At 30.4% G+C, this 15,801-nt stretch overlaps 1 protein-coding gene across 1 annotated transcript in view; it reads left to right on the plus strand.

Moving 5' to 3' along the window:
* Nucleotides 1-15,498: 15,498 nt before the first annotated feature.
* Nucleotides 15,499-15,801, plus strand: part of LOC147065910 (alpha-tocopherol transfer protein-like) — a 32,861-nt gene continuing 32,558 nt past the window's right edge. The window contains exon 1 of the mRNA XM_085955682.1: nucleotides 15,499-15,696. Coding sequence (XP_085811808.1) covers nucleotides 15,522-15,696 — 175 coding nt within the window. The 5' untranslated portion in view covers nucleotides 15,499-15,521. The remainder of the gene's footprint in view (nucleotides 15,697-15,801) is intronic.

The raw sequence follows: 15,801 nt of genomic DNA on the forward strand, positions 1-15,801 counted from the left end.
AAAATTCTAAATTTGAACAATCGAACGAATCGTTTATTTTAATATTAAAGAAAACAAATGACATTCTTATAATAGTTTGACAAGCGCTTACAGTGCAGTAATAGCATTAAAATAGGTGTCGAGAAACTATTGTGTTACTCAAGAGATGTAAGGGTAATTCTAATTGAGATAGGATGATGTAACCTACTGTAACCTTAAGCAATATACACAATCTATCAGAAAATAGAAACATTGTGGATGAGGAAGAACTCTATAAAGTCTCCGCAAGGCTGATGCAACAGCTCACAGACAAAATAACTGAGTCTGAAACACCAGAACAAAGATAGTAAGACAAAACATACACATAACATATGAGCGAGAGAGACATGGATAAAACGTATGAGAATGTTGACAGGTGGTACTGCTACGTGGTAGTACCTAATATTATATTAAAAGTGGATGTGCCTACACGCTTTTATGTTAATTCCAAGACTCGATTCTTATGGACCCATCCCATGAGTGACTAATTGGACATAGCTGTGCCTACTACACTCTACGTCTACACTCTACACTCAGTGTTTCCCAAGTTTTCAACTTATGTGTACCCCTTCTATAATTTTCGTAACACTGAGTACCCCTCGTCAAAAAAACAATTGCATATACTTTAGTAACATTCAAAATATATTTATTTTTTTCCTTTTTTAGTTCATAAACAAAATACTAATAAACGGAATATAAAATTCATTCATAATAAAATAAATAAAAGTTATATTATAAATAACATTCATTATAATCAATGAGAAGAATTAAATTGTTTATCTTGAGACAGATCATCATAATTTGGTTCACTGGTTGTAAATTTTAATCTGAAATGCTGTTCCATATCCAAATGCACAAATGATGAAAAAGCAACTTCATATAGACATGAAGTTGGAAAAGGCAAGATGTATTTCAGGACTTTCTCTGTTAAAACTGGATAAACATGTTGCATTTGCAACCAAAATGATATTAAAGCACACTCCTTATATTTATTTTTCAAGAATCCGTCTAAAGCTAATTCCAACAATTGCTCTTCTTATGCATGCGATATATCTTCTAGCATGGATGTTGTATTGATGTCGTATTAATGCTTGTTGCACCAGGCGCAGCCAAAGCCCGGTGCAGCGCGTACCCCCACCAAACTCTTCCCGTACCCTAGGGGGTACGCGTACCACACTTTGGGAAACACTGCAGGAACAAATTGTGTTTTGATGAAGGCATACACATAAATATATATACATACTTATATAAGATGTATTCGTTATAATTATTGTGATTACAATATCGTTCTAAATCATAATATATAACAAAAGTAGTATTTTTTTCCCATTTATTTTGTTAACTACTAAGTACTACAAAAAATGCGTTTTATTAAATTAAAACAACAAAAGTAGTCTTATTGTAATATACATACTACTAAAAATGAACAAAATATATCTTTTGAAAACATTCGAAATATTAAATTGAACATCGTGTACTTAGTAAATAAAATTATGAACGTAGTATCTATTCCTATAATATAGTATTTATATTAAACTTAGTAATAAAACAAGTCTTTATCTGAGCCCGCGTCATAAAATCAAAATTAGGTTTTTTTTTTAAATCTTGACGTTTTACTATTAATCTCTTTAAACACGAAAATACCAGACATCATATTTCTCAGATAATTTCCTTGTTTCGTCATCGATTCAAGTACCACAAGTACATGGTTCGATGTAATTTTGCAATTTGCTTACCTCATTATCCTATCGCTCTTCATACCTTTAAAGTTTAAGCATAGTGAAAACTCATGGTCCAAGAAACTATTTTTTCTATTTAACGAATAATTCACATGATTTAAAAACGCTTCATATAGTTATAATGCCTGCTATAAATAAAACCTTCGAAAAAAATATGACGCCCGGCGTGATTGAACCTACATCCGCTGGATTCGCGCCAATGTGCTTTACAACAATGAGTAATTTAGCCAGACGTTTGTTGGTAATTAATATAATTGATACCTTGATAAAAGTCACTAAAGCCGATTAACAAATAATTACTAGATAAAAAGTACTTTTTATATACCACGTTTTTAAATTTTCTGTTGAATCATATAAACTTGACAATTCTATGTATTATGTCTTATGACAAATAAGGCAATTGTCAACAAATCATTTTTTTGCTATTTTGCAACAAACACATATAGAATACTGAAATGTCATTTTGATTTCTATAGTAACGCACGTATATATTAATAATTTAGTTGCTAGGACCACCCCCTTAGCAACCAATACTAGTGGATTGGATTACGGATTTCTACTGAAATAACTTTTCATACAAAACAGAATTAACTGAAAATGAATTCAATTCTACTTAAATATGGCTAAAAGTATTGAAAAAATGCATTGGCATCGTGTTCTGATATATTTTAAAAGTTTAAAATGTCTAGCTAGTCGGGAAGTTAGTTAAAAATCGATTGCAAGATTTGTACTGGATAAACAACCACCGGACAAACAAGAATACGAGCTAAGAAAAACGTGATAAAATAATGCATTTTGCTGTGCGCTTGAATATGTAAATACTTTTAGTTAGTTTCATCGTAATTAGATAAGACCCACGCGGCTCAATTGGGCTTCTCAGTTTGTTACGTTATGATCTCATGTTGCGATGACGTTGATGTAATTTATAGACTTCTTGTTTCGTGGCATACCTGGACCTCACGCGCCACACACTTTGACAGACTCTGCTCTGGATGAAACATATACACTGGAAAACAAAATGTGAACTTACCAGGATACACGTTCAATAGTAATTTTTACGACATTGCACACTGTTAAAATGTTGACGTCATACGTGTGAGATCAATAATATCATTGTTTATAAATATACTAAATATAAATGTACATAATTATTGTTATATCATCAAGGCCCCCACAAAAGGAGGGCTGACAGGGCTCTACCCTGTACCGCGATTTCCTAACTATCGACTCGTGTGGCACCAGACGACATGACGTAATTGTGACGTCAGCCAATACACGCTCGAGGCATGCCGCCCAGCGCACAGTGCTCACCATAGATATTAATATGATGAAACACCTATATGTGTATGGTGACAATGAATAGCGCCACTGTCTGAGTAGCGTTATTTTCTCGAATGCTATTATCACTCCGGTAGTACGTCACAATGATGTCATATGACGTCATGTCGACCGGGCAGCTGGCACTCGCAAGTTCTAACATATGGGGCCTGGGGGTCCGTGCTCAGGAAAGGCCCGGCGTGGCTAGTCGACCAGATAAGTGATATAAACACATATCATGACCTCTCTCTAATAGTAAAATATATAATATAATTATATATATAATAAATAATAGTATAGCGCTATTTTTCTTCAATAATATTAATATTTAAATGTGGTTGTACGATATAATTTTTAATTGTGTATCGATACTCGGTAACTCCATAGTTCAAATTGATGTATTAAATATATAAAAAAAATATTAAATAATAAATAATTTATCGCTTACACCATTTGGAAAACGCTACTGAAGAACGTCACACTGCTTTCATCTTTAGCGATAGGTAGGTGGGCCCGCCAAAGATCTTACTTAGCCTGGGGACCCGCTTCAGGATGTCAAGGGCCATGGTCTGAGTATACAAGAGATCCAAGTGCATGGGACACCAAGTTTAATCGGCTTTAAAGTTAAGTAGGAATGCAATTATTGTGTATTTTGCGATAAATAATATTTTGCAAACTTTTTATGCAGCTTCTGTCTTCTGTTTCAAATTCACCTTCGATTTTTTCTTCGTAAAATTTTTTCAAATTCTCATTATCGATGATTTCTCGAGATTCGAGATTGACAGTTTTTTTATTATATACCTCAGGAATAAAATTGTCAAGGCGAGATTTATCGATATTAACATCTACTAGCTGAGCCAGCTGGCTCTCGCCAGTCTTTCTCGCTAGTAACATCTATAATGTATTATAATCATGGCCCACACATCCTGGAGCGGGTCCCCAGGCTAGGATCTTTGGCAGGCCCCCCTACCTGTCGTTAATAATAAAGGCAGCGTGACGCTCTACAGTAGCGTTTTCCAAATGTTGTACACGGTAAAATTAATGTGTACCTATATATATTATATTTAGTGTTTTATTGTATATTTTTATACATCAATTCGAATTATGGAGGTGTTGAGTATTGATGCACAATTAAAAATTATATCGTACAACCACAAATTTTAAATAATAATATTATTGAAGGAAAGTAGCGCCGAGCAGGCGACTTTTTTTTACTATTAAAGCAAATTTGTGATGTGTGTTTATTTCACTTACTTGGTCGACGAGCCTTGCCGGCCCCCTCCTGAACCCGGCCCCCTCCTGAACCCGGGCCCTAGGCTAGAGCCCGGTCATCCCCTCCCCCATTGTAGGGACCATGATTATAATTCACTGAGAGAGCTTATTACTGATAGATACAAAACCTACTAAAGAAAAGAAAAGTTCACGAAAAATATTGATCCACATATAAATACTATGAATATAAATAAACAATAAGATGTATTTGTTTGTTTATATTTTATCTGCCTAGAAAAGTATACATTTAATCGAGTGAGATCCCAGGCTTTCTGTCAATAAAGATTTCCACCTGCTTCTTGCACGAATTGGCACGAAGAATTCCGAAAATGCGACGAGACTTCACGAAGTCCCGCTCGAGTACTTAGTGGCAGCGCCGTTTCGCGCTCGAGCTCGCATTCGAAATTCAAAACAATGTAATATATTTCGCGCTGCAGAAAAGAGCGCGCTCCTTCCTAGTTTCATCTACAAACATAGATTTTACTTTTAATGCAGATACATTTGAATTTAGAACATTTTATAAAACAGTGAAATTATTTACTAATCAGTGTCGTGTTAGTTCAGTGTTGTCAGGTTGTCATACATAATTCGTTTATAATAAAATATCATCAACTATACACAATCTTGCGTGAGTCATTTTATGATTTGAATCTGTAGGTATTGTATTGGTCTCTTTTGATTAACTATAATCATTCGTAGTCCGAATACAGGCACGGTTGGACGGTTTCAATACAATTTGGTGATTATCTGTTCTAGTTGTTCGAAAAAGTCATTGTAGTATACACAATATGTGTTTAATACAATAGTGAAAGTTTGTGGTTTACTTGATTTAATTGTTATTCAGAAAACAATAATAGTATTGTGCAAAATGTAAATATTTTATTAATGTACAATAATAATTAATCTTATTAACATTAAGTGAAGACATAATATCAATGTAAACATTATATATTGGTTTATAAATTCACTTTGTTTGTGTTAATTGTTAATTCTTGGTGGAAGAATATTATATTAATTTAAAAAAATACAATATAAGTAATTTTATATATTACTTATACATTAATGTCGTAAAGGATATTTTCTGATATATGTACACTGTATATTAAATAATATATTTCATCATACCAAATTCCAATTTTGAAATAAATTATTTCACTACATTACACTAATTCTATACTTACAAGATTTTAAAAACAAATGAATATAATATGGAATTTTATTTCATTTACATTACGTACTGACGTAGAATTAGGAAGGTATATTTTATTAAAATATTCACTTTTTCGTTACATACCTATTATTGATGATGACTATGATGATAATATTCCAATTTTATGTAGGTACCTAATAATGAAACTAAAATTAAATATTTTTACTACACTAATTTAATTTTGCCAGTCTCACATCACGCCATATTTAACTCCCATACGGAGTAGTACTAGACAGGTAGTATAATTATTAATACTTAATATCGTTTTAGGCCGGTCTCGTTCGCAGGGATATTGTCAACTGAGTAAACTCACCAGTTAATTGTCATCGAGTAGTGTGTGGTATTTTTTAATTGTTTAATTAATACAAGTACCATAATATAAACAAAATACATATTTTAATATATGGCATTATTATGGCTTTAGTTTAGAGGACCAATTTTATTAATAGTGTTCGTATTTATCTCTACAAAAATGACGCGATTCGGTTAAAGTGTTGCGGTTACAATGCGTTTATGAAATATTTCAATACAAATATGAAAACGTATATTATAATATATTCCATTTGATAATATGTTATAGATATTATAAAAATGTAATGTACCTAAACAGTTAGGAACCACATTCATTGTGCAGATAAACTACAAACTAAGATTTTTTGGTACTGTTCGGTTAAAGCGGATACAGCGGAAAACGCATTTTGAAAATAGCCAATAAACTATATTATTTGTTAGTTTGGGATAGTTTAGGTTAGGTTAGGTTGGGTTAGGTTAGGTTTGGTTAGGTTAACCTAACAAATAATCCAGTTTATCGGCTATTTTCAAAATGCGTTTTCCGCTGTATCCGCTTTAACCGAACAGTACCGATTTTTTTGTTATTTCGTTTGATCTGACGTAAAATCCAATGATTAATTTAAAAAGAAAACTAAGGCGCTGTCTAGTACGAGTAGGTACGTAACAATGGTAACCAAGTTGTGTAAAATAGACTACTTCTAACCAAATAATATGCGATGGTAATTATTCTACATTTTTCAATCAACAGATTTAAATATCCTGTAAATGTAGTCTTGGTGTTTTACCAATAATTACTATTCTAGAAATATTGATATTAATATTGCGTTTATTAATGTTTTAAGTGACTGAGGGTAGACGAGTCAGGCCAATTATTATATCCGTTGATATGATAGCTATAAAAACATATTACGTTAAGTCCATGGGATATTATTACAATGTTGGGAATAAAATTCTTAAATATAATATCGTCTCTGTTCTGGCAGAACACACTACCTGGAGAATACTAGTTTTGAGTAATTTGACTTTGAAGTTGTTAAAATGTTTGAAATGGTCTATAATGTGAGTTTATTAAGTAATCGTAAAAAGGATGACTTGAAAATAATGACTGTTTATTTATTTAGAAGGTTTCCAGACGGTAAAGTTTGAAATAAGGAACATTTTGGTATAACTAACTCAATATGTCATTTTTTCGAATTAGTGTATTCTGCCAGAACAGTGACGATATATTATATTCTCGTACAAAGTCGCTACTTGAATCCTGTTACTCGAATGAATAGTGATATAAAAACTCCTTCCAAGCCATTTTTAATTATATGTTACAATTGTTACATAAATACTTAATTTTTATTGTACTTCCGTATGTACAGCGTATATATTTAGATTTACTCTATAAACTCGATCAATACATAACTGATAAATTTAACTTACAATAAAATTATTAGCTAAAATTGTTATGACGACATCTAAACATATTTTATAAAAAACTATATTTAAGCGAATAATTTGATTTCGTCAGATTTTATCAGTTCACTAACAACGACATGACCTATAATTATTATGATTTCATTGCATTCTATAATATATTATAATAAATAGTTATATGTACTACTTATTAAAATATATATAAACAGGAATTGGATATCATGTTTATCTATTGAGGGTAGATAACATTGTAAAATTAAACGATTTTGGAAATATTAAAATACGTATATGGAAACTCTCGCGATGTGTGGCATAATTTTCTTCATATTTACATGTATTAAAATACGTTAAATTTAGATAATATAAATAATCAGATTCTTCTCAATAAAAGTGTATTATATTCTACTTGTATTCATTATTTATTATTAAAAAATAGTTATTTATCGAAAAATATAAATAAACTTATCTAAAATATAGTTTAATTAAAACACATAAATCGTTCACATAAGTCCGTTAGCCTTAACATAATTAATTTTATTTGTAATTCAAACAGAGATATCGTTTTATTGTTTATATTACACTAATTGAGCAATAACACAATTGTAAATAAAATAAATTAGCGGACGTATTGAAATATTTACCTATCTCTGATTTAAAAATTTAGTTGTGTTACTAAAAGTTATGTAGATTAAATTTGGTAATTCGGGTTGAAACTTTTTTGTTTGCTTTGTTTATTTCAAAAGATCCAAAGATAACTTTTATTCATTCGAAGGTGTGTTTGTAAACAGCTGGCAATATTACTAACCTTAATTTATCAAAGACGTAACGACAAAATATGTTTATAAACCATTGTAATATAATATAATATCACGTAAACGCCAGTTCAATTAATAATTAATTAGTTGAACGAAATTTTAGTTTCGGAAGTCAATTGACTCTCTACGTTAAGTTTGCATAAAATTAGGTAAATCTTCCGTAAATTTTTGGCGGATAAAAATCGGATCTACAAACAACACAACTAAAAAGAAAATAAATTAAAACCTATTTATAGAAAATGAATACACACACAATTTAAGAATGTAAGATTATTTTTTTTTAAATAGAAAATCATTGAAATTACATAATTTTGAAAAGCCTTAGAAACATGTTTATTAGAAATATTCTAGAAAAAATAGGACCAAGTTTCAAATATACATTTTAACTCTCCGGATAAGTATTCCCGATAACTGCCGTCTTACGAATAATAACTACGTTATCTGAGAATTGTTTCATATTCCTTCATAAAATAGCTACGATCTTTATAATTTGAATCAATTGTATAACATTAATTGAGTAAGGAGTATAATTGCACACAAAAAAATACTTGCAGTTGCATATCTTAAAAAGTCCCATATAATTTTAACTAAAAGCATAGTTTTAGAACACAACACACATACGTATTGTTGTTTTTCGGTTTCATTATCAAAGTTTTAAAGATAAATTTTAGGATAATAATAATACATTTAAAAACTGTATATATATTAATGCTTAATAGGATATATTATTGTTGATGGATTTGTACAATTTGTATTTTACTGACATACATTTATAATATCTAAAATCGACACTTACTAGGTCAGTAAAATCTACCTTGAAACCTATAATGAATTCACTTCCCTTTTGATCAACATAAGGTTACATACCTACATCATGAATGGAATTGATGTAATTCGAAATTCGTGATGTATACTTCTATAAAAAATATACGTATACGTGTTTAAGTGTTTGTGTCAAACAAAAAAATACAATATCGATTAAACTTCTAATCGGACAAGCACATTTATTTGGGGGCGTTCTAAAATATTGTCATTTGACATACAAAGAATAATAACACTATGTTGTTGGTCGGGGGATTGTATTATTATAAATATAGTAAATTGGATATACTCGTTTTGGAGCTGGAAAGTATGTCAAAACTATTTTTCATTGTTTGAAACTAGGGATTGCAATACTTACCGGTATTTACGAATACCGGTTTGAAAATTAAAAAAAAACGGTATTAAAATAGGAGAATAATTACAAAATAAAAATAACTTTTTATATACAACGTTTTTAAATATTCTGTTGAATTATCATGCTCAATATGCTCAAACTTGTACTTGATATGAAGTAAATAAAAAACAAACAAATATAGAATACTGAAATGTCATTTTGATTTTCATAGTAACGCACGTAGATATTAATAATTTAGTTGCTAGGCCCACCCGGTTAGCAACCAATAATAGTGGATTGGATTACGGACTTCTTTCGAAATAACTTTTCATACAAAACAGAATTAACTGAAAATGAATTCAATTCTACTTAAAGATGGCTAAAAGTATTAAAATAATGCATTGGCATCGTGTTCTGATATATTCTAAAAGTTTCAAATGTCTATCTAGTCGGGAAGTTAGTTAAAAATCGATTGCAAGATTTGTACTATATAAACAACCACCGGACAAATAAGAATACGAACTAATAAAAACGTTATAAAATGATTGAATGATCGCAGAATAGTGAAATGATACCAAAAATGTCCACTATATATTTTTATATATTTCACTTTAATGAAAATTTTTAGCAAGCAAGGAAAAGATCTTTATTTTGGTTTTATGATAGAATTTATCATTTCGAGCCGAAAAGTTAATGACTCCAAGAAAAAAAATGAAGAATACTTACCGGTATATGAAATACCGAAATACCTGTATTGCAATCTCTAATTGAAACTCAAGTACACGCTTCTTATTATTAAGTATTTGATTTGATAATGGTTGTGTAGTGTATAGAAATGAAACAATATAAACAAGTTAATAATATTATGTTTAGTTTAAATGAAGATTTAAGTATGGCGATTCCCTATTAATTTGAAATGGACATGGATAAATTTGCCTGTTCGCGCGTCTGTTTCCAATGCATTTTTATTACTTTGTTTCTACAGCCGTTTAAAATTAAAATAACGTACTTAATGTAAATATGTTGGTCTGTTTTATAAGCTAAATTGCGTATCGTTTTTTCTCAACAGTGTATTAAAAAAATAGCCCATTTTATAATAAAAGGCCAGAAGAGATAAGATAACAATAGTAATTTACTTGTTTAGGATAAAACTTGTCGGTCAAGTAAACATTTAAATAATAGTATGCGCAATAAATTTAATATGATACAAATATTGATTGATGTTTGAACCTTTGTTACGTACCTACATAATAATCTATAATGGTAAGACTATTTTCGGAATGTCTCTACATCAAAAATGATTAAATCTAAAAAAAATACGCATTTATTTTTAATACGAGTAGTATAAAATTATTTTAATACAATAATTTACGTATTATTATTGACGGCTATATGAAATTCTACGTACCTATAACATTTCACCGTGAGACAGATCGCCCTGAACTTTCTTATCGGAAAAAGAAGGCCGTATACTATACGGTCTCCAATTTTATTATATTCAATATGCACATTAATTCAATTTTTATAACTGATTTTGGCAAGAATGAAAACCTAGCCTAAACTGACAAATAATCCAGTAAGTATATCGGCCATTTTCAAAATTTGTTTGCTGCTAGCTTGCTGTAAAGTGTAAACCGACAAGAGCCGTGTTTAATTTAGAAATGAATTTTATGTCATTACTATACGACCCAAAGAGGTAGGACGGTCTTTTATATACGGCCATATATTTCCGATACAACATTTCACGGCAAACTGCATAAGTACAAGTTTCCGGACACGTCTACTGATAGGGATAATAAATCAAATGATAGGATTTAATTTGAATTTCAGTTATTATTTCATGATGTTATCATTCAATTCTTGGTGGAAATACATAATAAAGTTTTTCTTATTTTAAACCATGTCCGATCCTAAGAAGATCATGCGGACCTCCACGGAATGGAGGTTGTATTAACAGATTTTTTTACGAGAAATTGATGTTAGTCACTTGCTCAACCTCAATGTATATTAACTAGAATCAAGGACATTGTGGGTATCTACTTTTTCCGACCATTTCCGATCCTAATAAGATCATAAATGGGCCTCCACAGTATGGAGGTTTGTATTACAAGATTTTATTTTTACGAGAAATGGATGTCAGCCACTTGCTCAACCTATTAGGTCCATACTCTGACTATACACAAATTGAAAATAATAGGCCGACACCTAAACCGCGCAGCCATCGTGGGCTGTTACTTACCTACTTACTCTACATAATTTAACATTGATTAGGACCGATTTCGTTCACTAAAATGGACAATGTTAACTGATGCATTAATGTTTTTTTTCTGCTTACAGACACGGCATGCCTACATTGTTTAATGATTAATAAAGCACTGTGTGTCTATTTGCACAAACGGTTGCGTATGTGATAGATCTCCCGTGTTTCAAGCTGTAAATTAGGGGCGTGATCCTACGCCTGGCAACAAATGCGTGTTGAATTTTCAATATGTGTTTGGGCGAATGACTAAAAACTGTTCCTCGTAAAGAAATCGGTTACATTACGTATTTTTACTATACTGATTTCCGATTTGGAGAGTGGCCAATTTAGATAAAATGGCGGAGAGAATAATACATTTTTTGGAAAATGATTATCAATATATTAAATTTAAATTTAGTGTGAAAAATAGTCATCATAGCTTGGTCATTTAGAATTTATTCAGATTTCGCGTGTGTCATGATCATTAATTAACCTGGATCAATCCTCTGCTGGATCCAAACTGATTCCATTCATCAGCCACGAACTGCCCCAGAAATTAACTACATATTTAATTAGACGGTCATTTTGCCTCTACGTCTATTTTTGTTATGGTTTGTGTGTGCACCTACCAAATCATAGTTGAAAATAATTACAAGATAAAAAGAATTTTTTATATACAACGTTTTTAAATTTTCTGTTGAATCATATAAACTTGCGTTGACTAGCTTAAACGATCAAAAAAAATGTATTTGATAGAAATAATACTGAAATGTCATTTTGACACTCACATTGATTTCCATAGTAACGCACGTATATATTAATGATTTCCTAGCAACCAATAATAGTGGATTGGCTTACGGATTTCTTCCGAAACAACTTTTCATACAAAACAGAATTAACTGAAAATGAATTTAATTCTACTTAAAAATGGATAAAAGTATTATAAAAATGCATTGCAATTGTGTTCTGATATATTTTAAAAGTTTCAAATGCCTAGCTACTAGCTAGTCGGGAAGTTAGTTAAAAATCGATTGCAAGATTTGTACCGGTCAAACAACCACCGGACAAATAAGAATACGACCTAAGAAAAACGTTGTAAAAATACATGTTTCTCGTCACTAGACATATTGACATTTTATTATTACATATCCAATTAATAATCCTCCATTCATCATCAATTACTGAAAATAAAATATTTGTGTTACATGGAAATACGTTCAAATTTATCCTTGCAAATTAAAGGTAATAACGGAAATAAAAGAAATCCGCCTTCTTATGATTTCATTTCGAAAATATTAATTTATCATATTTGAAAGGTATTAATAATGTACATAGTATGCCTAAGGTCATTTTATATATAATTATTATAAATTTTAAAGATTTACCTGTAGGGGCAGGTGTATAAGAACAAATCTTTGTTAAATATTATATTGATTGAATTATATAAAATCTGTTTTATTTTGTTCAGCATGTTTTATAAAAAAACGCAAAAAATACGTTTTCCAGTATAAAACAATGAATGTGGGCATAATAATATATGTACAGAATATGAAATGGTGAATTGCCATCCACACAACCATTCAATTCAAACGTATAAGTATTAAAAATAGCATGTCAATTTGATAATCATCTTGTTCTGTTCATTGCGGACGCATTTATCATTAGTGCAAAAACGTTTTAACCAAAAATAATTACAAGATAAAAAGAACTTTTTATATACCACGTTTTTAAATTTTCTGTTGAATCATATAAACTTGACAATTCTATGTATTAATAAAAACTTTCTATTGTACTTGATAGAAATACTGAATAAATATTATAGAATACAGAAATGTCATTTTGACATTTCATATTGATTTCCATAGTAACGCACGTATATATTAATAATTTAGTTGCTAGGACCCCCTTAGCAACCAATAATAGTGTTTTACTTTTTTACGATTTTTTTCCGAAATAACTTTCCATACAAAACAGAATTAACTGAAAATGAATTCAATTCTCCTTAAATATGGCTAAATGTATTAAAAGAATGCATTGTCATCGTGTTCTGGTATATTCTAAAAGTTTCAAATGTCTAGCTAGTCGGAAAGTTAGTTAAAAATCGATTGCAAGATTTCTATTGGACAAACACGAAAAAAATTGTACTGAACAAACAAGAATACGAGCTAATAAAAACGTGGTAATTAATATTGTTGTATCATCCACGGTGGCCGAGCGGCTTAAGCGTTGGACTATCATGCCGTGGGTCCCAGGTTCGAATCCTGGATCTGACAAGTAGACATTTTGTTTTTCAATTTGTGTGTGAGTCGGGGTATGGACCTAATAGGTTGAGCAAGTGGCTGACATCCATTTCTCGTAAAAAACAAAATCTGTTAATACAAACCTCTACTCTGTGGAGGCCCATATATTATGATCCTATTAGGATCGGACATGGCCGGATTCAATATTGTTTACTCCTGTCGTCAGCTATATATAAAATACAAAAATGTTAGTTTGATTTCATTTTCCTACTTGGCATCAACTGGCATCTACAATAGAATACAAATTTTGTTTGTTTAAATTACCTTTCCTGGCAATTCCAATTTCAAATTTTCCCGACTGATAAAGTTTGAATATTATTTTGGATTCGATTTTAATTTCTTTTGTTTTATTTTGCTGTCAAAATTATTTTCATTTTGACGTGTTGTATGTATGTACGTAATTTTATTATTACTGACAATTTATGATTTTGGAGTTGACCAATTTGAACAACGAATTTTATGTGGTCGTTTTTACTGTCAAAAAAGAGTAGTTTCATCACGGAGTAACTGTTGCTTACGTATTATTGGGACAATGACGATGACATTTTAAATAATTTCATCTCGTAAATAATCCATTATCGACGTAACATCCTTAGTACCCTTTTGGCGAAATAATAAGAACTAACTATGTACCTAACTGTTGTTTGTATCAAATTTATTCAAAGTTGGTTAACTTCCATGACGATCGTTATCCATCATTTCTCAATTTTTGCCTTTGACTTGTTCAGGCTTTATGCACATGGTATGTGGCAGTTAATGAAATACGGATTACGAAAAAAAATCGGTATGAATGTTTCGAAAGTTCAGATAGTTTGTTTGTTTAAATAGATTTCTACCATTCCTCATAAATTCAAATCAATAGCAGTATTAATAATTACAAACGAATACAGGTAGATTATTTAGAATAGCCACAGAAACTTGTATATTTGGAGTTTGAAAAAATACGTGTAATGAAAGTATATGGAAAGGTTGTTTCTGATTCAAAATAACAGGAAATGATCACAATAAAAATTGTACAAAAAGTGATTAAAAGTTATATTATAAACTGTTTATATTATATACTTAGAATTTTTTTAAAGTAATATTTATATAAAAATTACCTTATTATATATTTAGTTTTTCGCCGCGGATCTAAAACATTACATACAAATTAACCCTACTGACAAGTAATTTAGTGTAGCTATATATTTTATTATTTCATCGGAAGTAGCGAAGCGAGGTTTTGAGGAATTTTGTGATTGAAGAATGCAACTTTGTACGATGTGGGCTGTGGGCTGTCCAAACTACATTTAATTTGATAAAAATATTTTTTGCAGATATGAAAATCTGTTGTGTTTCAAACAAATGATTATGCATGTGATTTTTTGCAGCGGCAAAAAGTTTATTAACCTAATTTGTATATATTTGTCTGAACTATTATTAAGAAAGTTTTGTACTGTTAGTCTAATTCGTTAGGCACACGGCCCGCACCGCGATGGATGTGGTTGTGTGTTGTCACATTCGGTACAAATATTTTTGTAATATGTATACTCATAACACACTTTCTAGTTATTACAAAGTGAACCTATTATATGTATAGTATGTTCAATAAAACATAATACATTTTTAATTCTTGTGAATTATACATTGAATGAAAAACTAATATAACACGTCTTTTGTTTCATGTACAATCCAGCAATTTGTTGAGTGAGTGAAGTGATAGTGAATTAATAAGGCGAATTAAAAAAACAATAATTTTTAAAATGTCTTTGGAAATCGATTGTAACAATGTGCCTTACATTAAAATAGGACAATACAAGATTCAATTGGAAAAGGAAGAGTTTTCCCCCCTTGTCAGGGAAAAGGCACGAAAGGAACTGAGGGAAACACCGGAAAACGTGGAAAATGGACTACGAGATCTGAGATATCTTCTAAAAGGTAAGAATGCAATAATAGTCATCATTATTAATTAACATATAAGTGAAAAACTGGAAATTATTTAAAACAGTTAGTTATGTAACTGTTTATTAGCATATGCTATAT

Source organism: Rhyacophila brunnea, unplaced genomic scaffold (genome assembly GCF_057557595.1).
Source record: "Rhyacophila brunnea isolate RB1 unplaced genomic scaffold, BYU_Rbru_1.0 scaffold_5, whole genome shotgun sequence".
NCBI lineage: Eukaryota > Metazoa > Arthropoda > Insecta > Trichoptera > Rhyacophilidae > Rhyacophila > Rhyacophila brunnea.